This window comes from Mesoplodon mirus, assembly GCF_964341445.2.
Source record: "Mesoplodon mirus genome assembly, chromosome: 15".
Classification (NCBI taxonomy): Eukaryota; Metazoa; Chordata; class Mammalia; order Artiodactyla; family Ziphiidae; genus Mesoplodon; species Mesoplodon mirus.
Genome location: NC_138991.1, coordinates 49729320 through 49743310, shown reverse-complemented (window position 1 = coordinate 49743310; position 13991 = coordinate 49729320). Strand labels below are relative to the sequence as shown.

Here is a 13991-nt window from a genome sequence, read left to right as displayed (position 1 = left end):
ACCTGGTGGGGGAAGGAGAGAGGTGGATTCATTGTGGTTTGTGCAGTTCTATGCCTCAGAGACTGGCAGGATGCAGGCAGAAAATAATGATGGAGAGGCAGATATTGACATAGGGGCAGGGAATGAGAAGTGAGAGGTACAGTTTCAGGTGTTGGAGGGATGATCAGATGAACTTAACCAACCAGTAGAAAAACAGGGGGAACTAGCCTGGAGAGAGAAGACTGGACAGTTTTGAGAGCCACCTGAGTGGATGTACCTGCTGGAGAAATGGAAGTAAAGGAAGCTGCTCAGAGGGGAGGGAAAGTTGAGGGCAGAGCCTTGGGTGACTACAGCGCTCAGGGCTGAGCTGGGGAACAGGCGGTAGCTGTAGCAAGTGGAGAATGTTCTGTGGAGCAATCTGACCTTAAGGGAGGAGAGGCGGGGCTGGTCCGAGGTGTACCAGGGTGAAGGGCAGGTGTCCTTAGGAGGAGGAGCTTTGAATACGTTTATGGACTGAGGGAGTCGAGTCAATGAAAAGTGAGAGATTGAAAATACAGCAGAAAAGGTTTAATGAGTTAAAGATTAATAGAGAGGGGCTCCAAACAGAAGGGCAGGGAAAAGAGCAGGATCGGCCACAGGTGTCGGGAGGGAGTTGGACGCTGAGAGGGGAAGGGGCAGGTCTGCCTCTGAGACAGAAAGCAGGGGAGTGAGCGGAGACACAAAGACAATTTTTAAGTGAAGAGAAATACGTTGAAGGAGTTCACGCAGGTGACCTGTTATTACCATGGTGTATGCATAACAGCAACTGCTACCATTTACTGAGTGTTCTCTCTGTGCTAGTTTCAGGGCTAAGCGCTTTACACACCTTTCCTATGTCATCTCATTAATATTACCAACAATTTTGTGGAGATAGTAACCATTAAGACTCTCATTTTACACATAAGGAAACTGAAGCTCAGAGTGGTAAGCAAACCACTAATAAATGTCAATTATGGGATATGAAACTAGATCTGTCATATTCCAACGCCTTTGCTTCTAAATACGTCATTAAATTGAGTGGCCACACAAATACAACATTCACACACCAGCTACCTGGCCCTGGTAGAGCCAGGATCCAGGATCAGGAGACCTGAGCTTGTTCTGTTTGCTTTCATTTCTCAAAATCTATATTCTGGTTCCCAGGTCCACAAAGTCTGATCCATAGGTCTAGGGAAAGGTTTGGAATATGTGTTTTCTTCAAAGTTATATCTTGATGTAATTCTGATACAATGATTGATTCAGTGCTTCACATTTGAGAAACCCAGAGCCAGGGTTATATTATGCTAGGAGGCTTCTTTGCTAAATTAAGTAATTTCTCAGTTGGATCCAGGTTTTGAACTCGAAATGAGTTTTTTCTGGGAGTTTGTTGATATCGAAAGCTTCGTCTTCTTACCTGCACAATGACCTTGGGGTCAAACTGGGGCAGATGATGGACAAAGACTGTAGACCCCGCTGTCCATGGTTCAAGCAAGGACTCCAGGAAAGCCAGAATCCAGCCTGTGTCTGCCAGGCACCAGAGGACATCAGACGTCTTCAGCTGCAGTAATTTCCTGCTAACTCCAAAATACAGTTAGCCTCAGATACTATTCTGACTACTATACTATCCTTCCCTTCTCTCCACCCCCATTCCTCCAGGATTTTGCTACTCAGTTGTTATCATTAGCACAGATAACAACTATCTACGAAAGGCCTTCTCTGTCCCCCTGGTCTGGTTAATAAGGTACAAAGATATAGAACGTGGTCTGGTTTGAATATTACTAGTTGGGGGACGGGGAGAAGGGAGAAGAGTTTGGTTTAAAACTGATTAAATGGTTAACCCAGCTTCAGCCTCTATGTTTGTTCCAGGTTAGGGCAGTGGCCTGGTGTGGCTTAGTTCCAGGTATTATTTTTCCCTAACAGTTCATGACTGGGAAACTCTATGCCGAATTTGTCCACAATCAAGGAGAGGAGAGGACCTGTCACGTAAGGTTACATTGCTGGAGCATTTTATCTTTCCCCACCAAACCGTGGAACTACTGACAGGGACACAGGGGCTTGTCATTTGTGTGATTTGCAGAATGCCTGCTGTTTCCACCCACATCTCCTCCATGCCTCCTGTGAAGGTGCTCAGGCAGGACCCAAATGTGCCTCCTTTGTCATTCAGATGCCTCTGTCAGCAAACACTCATACATAGTCTATACTTCTCACACCCTAGAAGTCTGAACCAAAGAGAGCAGAAAGGATAAACAGCATGGGGTCAATTCCACCAGGAGTTCTTTTCCCAGCACATACACATATACATACACACTTCACCCCAGATCTGCGGCCCAGCTCCTAAGCTGGTGCCCTCTCTCTTACCATGAAGGGAAGAAGGATCGCAAAGCAAGTCCATGGCTGTGCTTTGCCATCTTGGGGAAGCCTGTGCTCCCACTGGTGAAGAAGATGGCCATTGGGTCCAGGGTCTTTGACTTAATACAGGTGTGAACTGGGGATTCTGACCTGCAAAGGGATTCAACACAAAAGGACAGAAGTCATGTTTCCTGTTTTTCCATCCTCTGGGGAAGCAAAAGAAACAATATGAGGTTTGGAGTCAGAAAACTGGGGTTTGCAACTCCCAGTATTAGGCACCAAACAAAGTTTATGGGTGACTTGGATATGTGGACTGAGATTTCTTCATTTTAAAAAGTGGGGGAGGGCTTCCCTGGTGGCGCAGTGGTTGACAGTCCGCCTGCCAATGCAGGGGACACGGGTTCGTGCCCCGGTCCAGGAAGATCCCACATGCCGCGGAGCGGCTGGGCCCATGAGCCATGGCCACTGGACCTGCGCATCCGGAGCCTGTGCTCCGCAACGGGAGAGGCCACAGCAGTGAGAGGCCAGCGTACTGCAAAAAAAAAAAAAAAGTGGGGGAAATATGATGTATTATTTTTAATTTAATAAACATTGAAATAGTATTGCCAATGATTCCAGACAATGCTGTAAATGATTTACAAATAAGAACTCATTCTAGCTTCAGAGCAACCCTAAAAGGTAAGTACTGCTTTTATGCCCATTTTGTAGATGAGAAAACTGAGGCTCAGAAAGTTAAGTAACTAACCTGAAGACATATAGCCAGCAAGTTGCAGAGCCAGGATTCAAACTCAGTGTGATCCATATACTATGCTTTTACTCACACTGCTAACCCTGTATTTTACACAGACTAGCTTCACGGGAACGTAACCTCATAAACTTGCTGTTGAGGGGTGGGAAAGAGAAAGCTAGGGAGAATGAGAGTGTAAGGAATATATATATGTACCTCTGCCCTAGCATGAGCTACAGGTAGAAGGTAGAATCCGTAGCTCCCTCCATCTGCTTGGTCCTTGGGGAGCTTCTCCTTGGCTGAGAGTCTCTTTCTTGGGCCTATTACAATTGTAAATGCAAGCTTCCTATAGTACTCAGTCAGAGAGGCTGCAAGTAATCCAAGTGCTGGAGGGAGCACTGGCTCTTGTGGAGAAATGAGACCATACTGAGTCTGGAAATTTAGGCGAGTTTTAATGAGTATTCTTTGTTTAAGCTCTTTTAATCTAATTCTCTGACTTCAGAATCTAGCATAAGATGTGATTTCACTGTAATATTTGCCCTTGGGGGTTGAAGTAAAGAGCTTTAAACACTGTGGAAGTACTTCAAGAAAACAAATCCAGCACGGTTTGTGTGTGATATGAAAAATGCCTGAAGGCTTGCAGAATCAGAGTTTTGGAGGTGGAGGGGTCTTTCTTACCTTCAGCACTCCCTAACTTTTCCTTCAAGGTATCCCTTTCGACACCCACCCCCTGGGACATGGAAAGTGTTTGCTCCCAAAGCTGCCTGTCATTTTCTTCTCAGTCTCAAGTTTCACCTTAAAAATTCATCTTAACCTTTTGTTCAACTTCTTTAATTGCTAATTATTTACATAAAAATAATATTCAGATTCCCCACCTACAAGGAAAATGCAACACAATAACCCTCTGACTTTACACATCTCCTTTGCACGGGGATGATTATATTTTAGTGAGAGAGCCATAGGAGTTCAATCTCCTCATTTTATACATAAAACAACTGCAGCCAAGAGAGGAGAAGGAACTAGCCCAAGGTTGCACAGCAAATCAGTGACACAGCTGTGAAGAGAAGCTCAGACCTGGTGAGCTTCCTCCCACTGGCTTCTTCTCTACCAGCACTTGACAGTGAGTGGCTTTCTCCTGCCATTCCTCAGAAAGCACATTCATCAGACCAGAAACTCACTTAATCAGTGATCGGAAGTCCAGCCACCCTTTACGGCTGTGGTCAGACACCAGGAGCTTGGTTTTCAGAGCAGGACACTCAGAAGCGACAGAATCCACCTCTGGGGCAAGGGTATCTGTGGTCACGATGCCCTTGGCTTTAGACACTTGTAGTCGGTAGAGAATGTCCTTGGCCTTCATCTGGGTGGTCCCTGGCATGAAGACGATCCCTAGGGATGAGAAAGAAACGGCTTATTCTGGTATCTCTTTCACAGCCTCACAACCTTGGCTGTCAGACCTGGTTTATATGCATAGAAATCCCCTAACTTCTTGGTATGCAAAGGATGGTCCACAGCATCAACACTGCCTAGGACACAGAATCTCACACCCCACCCCAAACTTACTGAATCAGAGTCTGCATTTTAACAAGATCTCCAAGGGATTTCTATGCACATTAAAATTTGAAAAGCCTGCCCTAATAATTTCTACTCTAAATGGATCCAGCCAGTAGACAGGTGAGTCCTTCTTTATACAAATTTACACAGGATCTGGGAAAGATACAAGTAGGACAGTGTCCCTGACACTGCCTCCCTGCCCCCATTTTCCTCCTCTACTTCCTTCTCTGTCACCGTGAATCTCTTGTCATCTCTTGTCATCATTCCTTGTGTCATCTTGCATTTCCTCTCTTTCCTTCGTTCGTCATACCCAAAGTTAATTACAATGTCCTTTGAACTTTTCTACTTTTCCTTCCGTCTTCCATCACCAACAATTAGCTCAAGTCTTTGTGTGCCCCTATTGTATTCTAATTTCTCCACCAGATGCCCTGTCCTGAATCTTCCTACTACCCACCTTCCGTATTATTAGCCCGCTTAGTTCCACAGAGCACTGACATTTTCCTCTCCACATTTCTTCTCTCCACTAACACCTGGACCGTCTCTCCAGGAAAACACCACACTCCCCATCCTGACTTTGAGGGCACTGCTCACTCTCCATCTTTCTCTCGCACAACTCTATTCTCTATTTCAAGAAGACCATTCTTCGTATAGGCTACTACTGACTCTAAGCATTTCCACGTGCTGTGACCATTCTTGGACTTTTCGTCCTTTGCTTCTACTCCTCTTTAATTCTTCTTATCCCAGAGGTCTCAACTCATGTCTTGGGTTTCTCATGGACCATCTCTTCACTATACAGATGGCATGGCTTCTCTATACTCCCTCAGCCACTGCTGTTAATTCTTGATCTTGATGGATTAATCAACTATTCGTGAGAAAACATGAGACAGAGAATATGTGAGCAAGAGCATGACATTTTGTTGTATGAGCATGCATTATACAACAACTGAAGTGATTCAAAAAAGAATCCATGAGTCTCATACTGATTATATAGATTAATGCATAAATAAGCAATTAAAAGGGAAAGGAAAATCTCTATAGAAGAATGCCAACTACTAAATGTAGAGGGAATGATATAAGTAGAAAATCCTAATAAAAGACCACCATTAAAATATTCAATTCAGGGCTTCCCTGGTGGCGCAGTGGTTGAGAGTCCGCCTGCCGATGCAGGGGACACAGGTTCGTGCCCTGGTCTGGGAAGGTCCCACATGCCACGGAGCGGCTGGGCCCGTGAACCATGGCTGCTGAGCCTGCGCGTCCGGAGCCTGTGCTTCGCAACGGGAGAGGCCACAACAGTGAGAGGCCCACATACCACAAAAAAAACAAAAAAAAAACAAACAAAAAAAAACACAAAAAAATATTCAATTCAGTCAAGAATCATCAGTGGATTCTCAAAACCATAAGGTGAAAGACAGTTGGGGAACAGGATATTCACACAGTCCCATAAATATTACATGACAGATTACTTACTAACTACAAAAGGAAAAGGTACGTTTACAAAGGTGGATACTACCTTTCTAAAGTGATAAAACAATATCAGTAATAGTAGGGCAAACCAACTTTATATATGCCCAATGTGATGCACCAAGGAAGACACAATATTGCCCTTCTAGTACCTAGGCTAAAAATGTCTAACCTGAAGATAATCATTAAGAAGGAGTCAGAAATACAAATTTTGATGGGCCTTCTGCAAAACAATTGGCTTAGATGCTTCAAAATTGTCATCGTCCTATAGACACTGTAGAACGTAGTGAAACATTCTAGATTAAAGGAGACGGGGGAGATATAACAACTAAATGCAATGCATTGGATTTTTGATTTAAAGCAAATAAATGCTATAAAGGACATTATTGGGACAATTGAGGAATTTTGACGATGGATGTATATCAGGTAACTCTATTGCATCAGTGTTTTAAACTTCTTGTGTGATAACTCTACTGTGCTTATGTAAAGGAAATGTCTTGGATCTTAGCAGATGCATGCTCCAGTGTTTATGTGGTGTTTATGGGTGTCACAGTGCCTGCAACTGATTCTTAAATGACTCACTGGGAGAGAGGACTCGAATATGGCAAAACGTTAACAATCGATGAATCTTATAAAGAAGCAAGAATGTCTGAGACCGTGTAAGAGAAAGTGTGTGTGTGTGTGTGTGTGTGCGCGCGTCTGAGAGAGAGAGAGAGAGAATTATGACATTATGATTGAGAGGGTGTGAGTATAAGGGAGAGAGTGGATGAGAAGGAGTAAAATAATATTTGAGTGAGTCTGAGAAAAAGAAAGACTGTGAAGAAGAAAAATTGGGGGGAAGAGAAAGCACCTAATATTTCAGGACAAACTGGCTCTAGGTGAGCCCAAATGTCTGCTTGGGTCACTGACCTGTTCGGATGCAGCCCACGATCACCAGCCACCACTCAGGCACTCGAGGCAGAATCAAGGCTAGATGGTCTCCCTCCTGGAGGCCACAGGTCTGTGTGAAGACGTTGGCTGCACGACGGGTTAAGTCTGTCATCTCTCTGAAACTCCACTTCACTTCATCCCCTTGATTATTCACCCACCACAGGGCTGGGTTTGGACCTCTCTTGCCTTCCTGGTTAGGATCGTACACTACATGTTATTTCCTGCTTCAAAGGAAAGGGGCACTAATTTGGCCAATCCACTACCACAGTCACATTCCACTGTGAGTGTAGCTCAAGGTCTGAGATCCCATTTTAAAGCATTTATAGCGCCAAGAGAACTTGGGGAGAGGTATGATCCAGCCAAATTCTTCTGGTCTACTGTAACCCCCTCCTCTTAAGTCACATAAAACCATGAAGAGCCTTCGTGTTACTTACTGAAGACTTACAATTTTATTCCCCATGTGTCTGTCTTAGTTCTACATGGACAGTAGGTTACTCTCTGTGCCTCAGTTTTCTCACCTATGAAAAGGGTATAATAATACTACCTAGAATGTAGTAAAGTTCGAATTAATTATTTTAAAAGGTCAAGTGTGTATAACAGTGCCTGGTATATAGTAGGTGCTCAATAAAATTCCTATTATTATTATTATTACAACAAGATAAAAGAAGATAATTTATTTCCTGAATATTTGGGGAAATTATTTTTTAAATTAAGGTACCTCAAGAGGCGTAAGAAGTCAGTTTTGGAAGCTCCAGGGCCTTTTTCCCCTCACAAAAACATCAATTAAACAACAATAGACTAAGATGGGCTTGTAGGAATTTAGAAAAGAGTCACAAATCCACAGCAACCAACAAATGCCAAAACAATAAAAAGTCATAACCAAAATGGTAAGAAATTTTGTGGTGTTTTTGCTTATTCTTGCACCACCCGCTCTCTGATGGGGTACAGTGTAGTCAGAGGAAGCCACCCAATTCCCAGCCCCTCCCCTAGGATAGATGAAAAAGATTGAAACTTGTTTGTAACGTTCTGGCTTGTCTGGAGGAGGCCTTAGGCACTGGGTTCTGTCTTGACTGACTTGGAGCTCAGATGGGTATGATGGCATATTGGAGGTATCTGAAAACAGTGGCAGGTGTCACAGTGTGTGGAAACTGTAGACCTGTGGTTACCTAGGGATTAGAGACTACAGACAAAGAAAAAATAGAACATTTAAGTCCCCCAGAAGAAGCAGACTTTTAAGAAAGTTAAAACGTTCAAGAGCAGCCAAAACTAGAAAAAAAAAAAAACACATGCACAGGACCAGGAAAGACACATGCCAGAGAAGACCTTAAGTTTTCATGCTGAGCAGATTAGTGAAGGTCTTTCCCTGCATGGAGCCAGTTTGCAAAGACTGAGAGAGGAGGCTATTTTTTTTAAATATCCAATTTTTAACAACAGATTACAAGGTCTACAAAGAAAAATAGAAGCAGCCTATTCAAAGTAACAACATGAATCTCCAGAAACTCAGCCTAAAGAGACATAGGCTGCAGTTACTAGACAAAGATTTTTAAATGACTGTCTTAAATACACTGAAAGAGCTAAAGGAAAACACAAAGAACTAAAGCAAATCAGGAAAATAATATATGCACAAAATGAGAATATCAACAAAGAGATACAAATTATAAAAAGAACCTAACAGAAATTCTGGACCTGAGAAATGCAATAACTGAATTGAAAACTTCACAAAGGGACTCAACAGCAGACTTGAGTAGGCAGAAGAAAGAATCAGTGCACTTGATGACAAGTCATCTAAAATTATTGAGTCAGAAGAACAAAAAGAAAAATACAAGAAGAAAAATGAACAGAGCCTAGGAAACTTATGGGGCACAATCAAAGAGACCAATATACACATTATGGGAATATCAGAAGGAGAAGAAAGAGAGAAAATGGAGCATAGAACTTATCTGAAGTAATAATGGCTAAAAACTTCTCAAATTTGAGGAAACACATGGAGAGACAAATACAAGAGGCTCAATGCACTCCAAGTAGGAAAACCCAGACACCCACAGAGAGACATTACAATCAAACTACAGAAGACAAAGACAAAAAGAGCATCTTAAAAGCAGCAAGAGAAAAGTGACTCATCAGGTGAAATTCTTAATAAGATTAGCAGTGGATTGAAGACCAGAAGGCAGTGAGATTATATATTTAAAGTGATAAGGAAGAAAAAACTGTCAACCAAAAATTCTATATCTAGCAAAATTGTCCATCAAAAATGAGGGAGAACATGTATGGCTGAGTTGCTTCACTGTGCACATGAAATTATCACAACATTGTTAATCAGCTATACTCCAATATAAATTAAAAAGTTTTTTAAAAATGAGGGAGAAATTAGGACATTCTCAGATTAAAAAAACAGCAACACTGAGGGAGTTCATTATCCTTAGACTTTCCCTACAAGAAATGCTAAAAGGAGTTCAAGTTGAAATGAAAGGACATTAGAGAGTAACTTAGATATAAAAGTATAAAGTTCTTTAATAAAGATAGATAAAGACAAATATAAAAACAGTATTTTTATAATTTTGGTTCATAACTTCACTTTTCATTCTTTCACTGTATGGAAACCACAAAAGCATAAAAAATAATTATAGGGTTTCCCTTCCCTGGTGGTGCAGTGGTTGAGAGTCCGCCTGCCGATGCAGGGGACACGGGTTCGTGCCCCGGTCCGGGAAAATCCCACATGCCGTGGAGTGGCTGGGCCCGTGAGCCATGGCCACTGAGCCTGCGCATCCGGAGCCTGTGCTCCACAACGGGAGAGGCCACAAGAGTGAGAGGCCCGTGTACCGCAAAAAAAAAAAAAAAAAAAAAAAAAATCTATGTTAATGGGTAGACAATATTTAAAGATATAGTTTGTCAAATCAATAACATAATATAGGAAGGTGCAAGGGAACTGGAAAACAGTAGGGTTTTGTATGTGAACAAAGTTAAGTTGTTATTAGTTTTAAATGAAGTGTTATAATTTGCAGTGTTATATGTAATCCCCATGGTAATCACAAAGAAATTATCTACAGAATATTCCCAAAAGGAAACGAAAAGAAAATCAAAACATATCATTACAAAAAATCAACTAAATACAGAGGAAGGCAGTAAGGGATGAACTGAAGGACACAGAAGCTGTGACATCAAGCAATCAATTAACAATATGGCAATAGTAAGTCATCTTTTTTTTTTTTAGTAAGTTTATCAGTAATTGCTTTAAAGGTAAGTGAATGAAATTCCCCAATCAAAAGAACTAGATTGGCAAAATGGATAAAAAACCCAGAATTCAACTATATGCTGTCGACAGAATTGTTACTTCCATGTGATGGAATATGATAAAAGCAATAAAAAAAACTTTCAGAATATTTTTGCAATAAAAATCTTATAATACAATATCAATTTAGAAAAGCAAAACCACATTTACATTAAATCCAAACTTATAGCTGCTGGCCGCCCTGCAGAAGGTCGTGGTGCCCATCTACTGTACCAGCTTCTTGGCTGTGGAGGAGGACAAGCAGCAGAAAATTGCCCGGCTCCTGCAGCTCTGGGAGAAGAACGGCTACTTTGACGACTCCATCATCCAGCAGTTACAGAGCCCGGCCCTGGGGCTCGGCCAGTACCAGGCAACCCTCATCAATGAGTACTCCTCGGTGGTTCAGCCGGTGCAGCTGGCCTTCCAGCAGCAGATCCAGACCCTCAAGACACAGCACGAGGAGTTTGTCAACAGCCTGGCCCAGCAGCAGCAGCAGCAGCAGCCGCAGCCGCAGATCCAGATGCCACAAATGGAAGCTGAAGTCAAGGCCACTCCGCCGCCGCCTGCGCCGCCCCCCGCCCCCACGCCTGCCCCGGCCATCCCGCCAACCACCCAGCCTGATGACAACAAGCCTCCCATCCAGATACCCGGCTCTTCCGAGTACGACGCCTCAGGAGGGGTCCAGGACCCTGCTGCCACCGGCCCCCGGGGCCCTGGGCCCCATGACCAGATCCCACCTAACAAGCCCCCGTGGTTTGACCAGCCTCACCCCGTTGCTCCTTGGGGCCAACAGCAGCCTCCCGAGCAGCCCCCCTACCCACACCACCAGGGCGGGCCGCCCCACTGCCCGCCCTGGAACAACAGCCACGAGGGAATGTGGGGTGAGCAGCGTGGGGACCCCGGCTGGAATGGCCAACGCAACGCCCCCTGGAACAGTCAGCCCGACCCCAACTGGAACAACCAGTTCGAGGGCCCCTGGAACAGTCAGCACGAGCAGCCACCCTGGGGCGGGGGCCAGCGCGAGCCGCCCTTCCGCATGCAGCGGCCACCACACTTCCGCGGGCCCTTCCTGCCCCACCAGCAGCACCCGCAGTTCAGCCAGCCGCCACACCCACACAACTTCAACCGCTTCCCGCCCCGCTTCATGCAGGATGACTTCCCCCCTCGGCACCCCTTCGAGCGGCCGCCCTACCCTCACCGCTTTGACTACCCTCAGGGGGACTTCCAAGCCGAGATGGGACCCCCTCACCACCATCCCGGCCACCGCATGCCTCACCCTGGGATCAACGAGCACCCGCCTTGGGGTGGGCCCCAGCACCCTGACTTCGGCCCTCCTCCCCACGGCTTCAACGGGCAGCCCCCTCATATGCGGCGACAGGGCCCTCCCCACATCAACCACGACGACCCCAGCCTGGTCCCCAACGTGCCCTACTTCGATCTCCCAGCCGGGCTGATGGCCCCCCTCGTGAAGCTGGAAGACCACGAATACAAGCCTTTGGATCCTAAAGACATCCGCCTCCCACCCCCCATGCCACCCAGTGAGAGGCTGCTGGCGGCCGTGGAGGCCTTTTACAGCCCTCCCTCACACGACAGACCCAGGAACAGTGAAGGCTGGGAGCAGAACGGCCTCTGTGAGTTCTTCCGAGCGAAAATGCGGGCCCGGCGGAGGAAAGGCCAGGAGAAGAGGAACAGCGGACCCTCGAGGTCTCGGAGCAGATCCAAAAGCCGAGGGCGCTCTTCCTCCCGCTCCAACTCGAGGTCCTCCAAGTCTTCCGGCTCCTACTCAAGGTCAAGGTCTCGTTCCTGCTCCCGCTCCTACTCCCGCTCCAGATCCAGGAGCCGCAGCCGATCCCGCTCCTCACAAAGCCGCTCCCGGACCCGCTCTCGCTCTCGGTCCAAGTCCTATTCCCCGGGAAGGAGACGTCGGTCGCGGTCCAGGAGCCCCACCCCGCCTTCCTCGGCTGGTCTGGGTTCTAATTCAGCACCTCCTATACCTGACTCCAGGCTCGGGGAAGAGAACAAAGGACATCAGATGCTGGTGAAAATGGGCTGGAGTGGATCTGGCGGCCTCGGCGTGAAGGAGCAAGGAATCCAGGACCCCATCAAGGGGGGGGACGTCCGGGATAAGTGGGACCAGTACAAGGGTGTGGGCGTGGCCCTGGACGACCCCTACGAGAACTACCGCAGGAACAAGAGCTATTCCTTCATCGCCCGCATGAAGGCCAGGGACGAGTGCAAGTAGGCGCGGCGCGGGCAGGGAGCCATGCCAGTGGCCGGCCACCGGCAGCGAGGACTGTTGGACCCTTCTTGGCTTACTGGCAGTGGAAGATGGTAGGGACAGCTCGGTTCTCTCACTGTCTCCATCTGTGGGGAGCGACAGAAGAGAAGGAAGACTTCGGCAGGCCTTGTGACGAGTGCCACGCTTGATGGCACGGAAGGCCCAGGCCCCACCTGCAAACCAGCTCTAACGTAGCAGCAAGAGTCACAAGGAGATGCCCAGCCAACTCGACAATGAGCTTATTTCCCTGGACAGTGAAGCGAGAAACACAAGACCCCTGGATAAGAATTCTTGTCATCTGAAGGAACGGCTGTCTCACATCTCCCCTCAGCCTGAGCCTCTAAAACCTGTGGGAGTGCACGGAGGAGGGGCCCTGAGGGCACACGCCAGCCCAGCCCAAGGGGCCGGCCCTCCCACTCTCCCATCAGTTGTGTTGTGAGAAGGCTCAGGCCAGGCGCTGGTACTGCTCACTCTAAAAATGGAAAAACAAAACCTTTTTGATTTGCAAAGTTAACAGGGTTTTCATTTTTACTCCAAATGGTTTTAGAAAAACATACTGATCTAGGTTGATACCCAGTGAGATAATTTGAAACCTGATTCCTCTGAGACATACTAGCCCTTAGTTATTTAAGCTGTTTAAGTTGAGGTGGGTTTTTTGTTTGTTTTTTGTTTTTGTTTTTGTTTGAACGTTAGCCATTTGCTGTTCCCTGCAGAAACAAAAGGTTCTGAGGAAACTTATCTGAGGCATCTCCAGGTCACGTAATGATGACGCCCTTGGAGAACCTGTACCCTTAGTGTCTCTACTTGTGTTTTTCACGGAGAGGAACCCGCACACCAGCACTCACGTGCAACGGCCCATTCACATCCAGAGTGTGGAGAGCGACCACCGGCCCTGCTTCCTGCTCTGTCACTTCCTTTGCCTGCCCCAAGCCGCCCCCCAAAGGGAGGTGAGGCTGGAGGGAGCCGCCTCTGCCGGGAGCTGCTGAGCGACCGCCTGGGATTGGCTGCACTCAGCATCCGCGGGCAGCTTGGTGCGGTGCCATTTATTTGTACAGAAACATTTTTGAAAAATTCTTTTCAATAAGATGCAAAATTTTCTCCAACTTTTCCACCTGATGTGTTAAAATATTTGATTTTGTTCTAGATTTCCTGTAGCTGTGAATTGTTCAAACGTGTCTGATTCAGGATAAAATGTAAACGTGTTGTTAACAATTTCTTGTGGATTTTACTGTTTTGCTTCAAATAAAGACTTTTTTTTTTAAAAAAAAAAAAAAAAAAAACAAACTTATATAATAGTATCCATTCATTCATTCAATATATATTTGCTAAGTTCTCATTATTTCTTAGGCACTGTTCTTAGACCAAAAGGATACAATGGTGAACAAGACATACATATACAAATGTATGTAAACAGTTTTAAATGTTTATGG

The 13991-nt window shown here is 45.7% G+C and overlaps 2 protein-coding genes across 3 annotated transcripts in view; one reads left to right on the top strand and one right to left on the bottom strand.

Annotated features, from left to right (window-relative positions):
* Positions 1-13991, bottom strand: part of LOC309817369 (acyl-coenzyme A synthetase ACSM1, mitochondrial) — a 44064-nt gene that overhangs the window by 17241 nt on the left and 12832 nt on the right. Inside the window, exons 3-6 of one of the 2 annotated variants that reach the window (XM_082645624.1) lie at positions 6995-7205; positions 4252-4459; positions 2356-2496; positions 1412-1571 (exon numbers count right to left, since the gene is read on the bottom strand). In XM_082645624.1, coding sequence (XP_082501750.1) covers positions 1412-1571; positions 2356-2496; positions 4252-4459; positions 6995-7205 — 720 coding nt within the window. The remainder of the gene's footprint in view (positions 1-1411; positions 1572-2355; positions 2497-4251; positions 4460-6994; positions 7206-13991) is intronic. The other variant, XM_082645625.1, reaches the window with a different exon arrangement.
* On the top strand, positions 10194-13825 carry LOC309817448 (calcium homeostasis endoplasmic reticulum protein-like; the record flags this gene model as incomplete). The annotated part of the gene is made up of 2 exons (XM_082645773.1): positions 10194-10202; positions 10474-13825. The coding sequence occupies 2 exons, from the start codon at positions 10194-10196 to the stop codon at positions 12523-12525; spliced, it is 2061 nt and encodes a 686-aa protein (XP_082501899.1). The 3' UTR covers positions 12526-13825.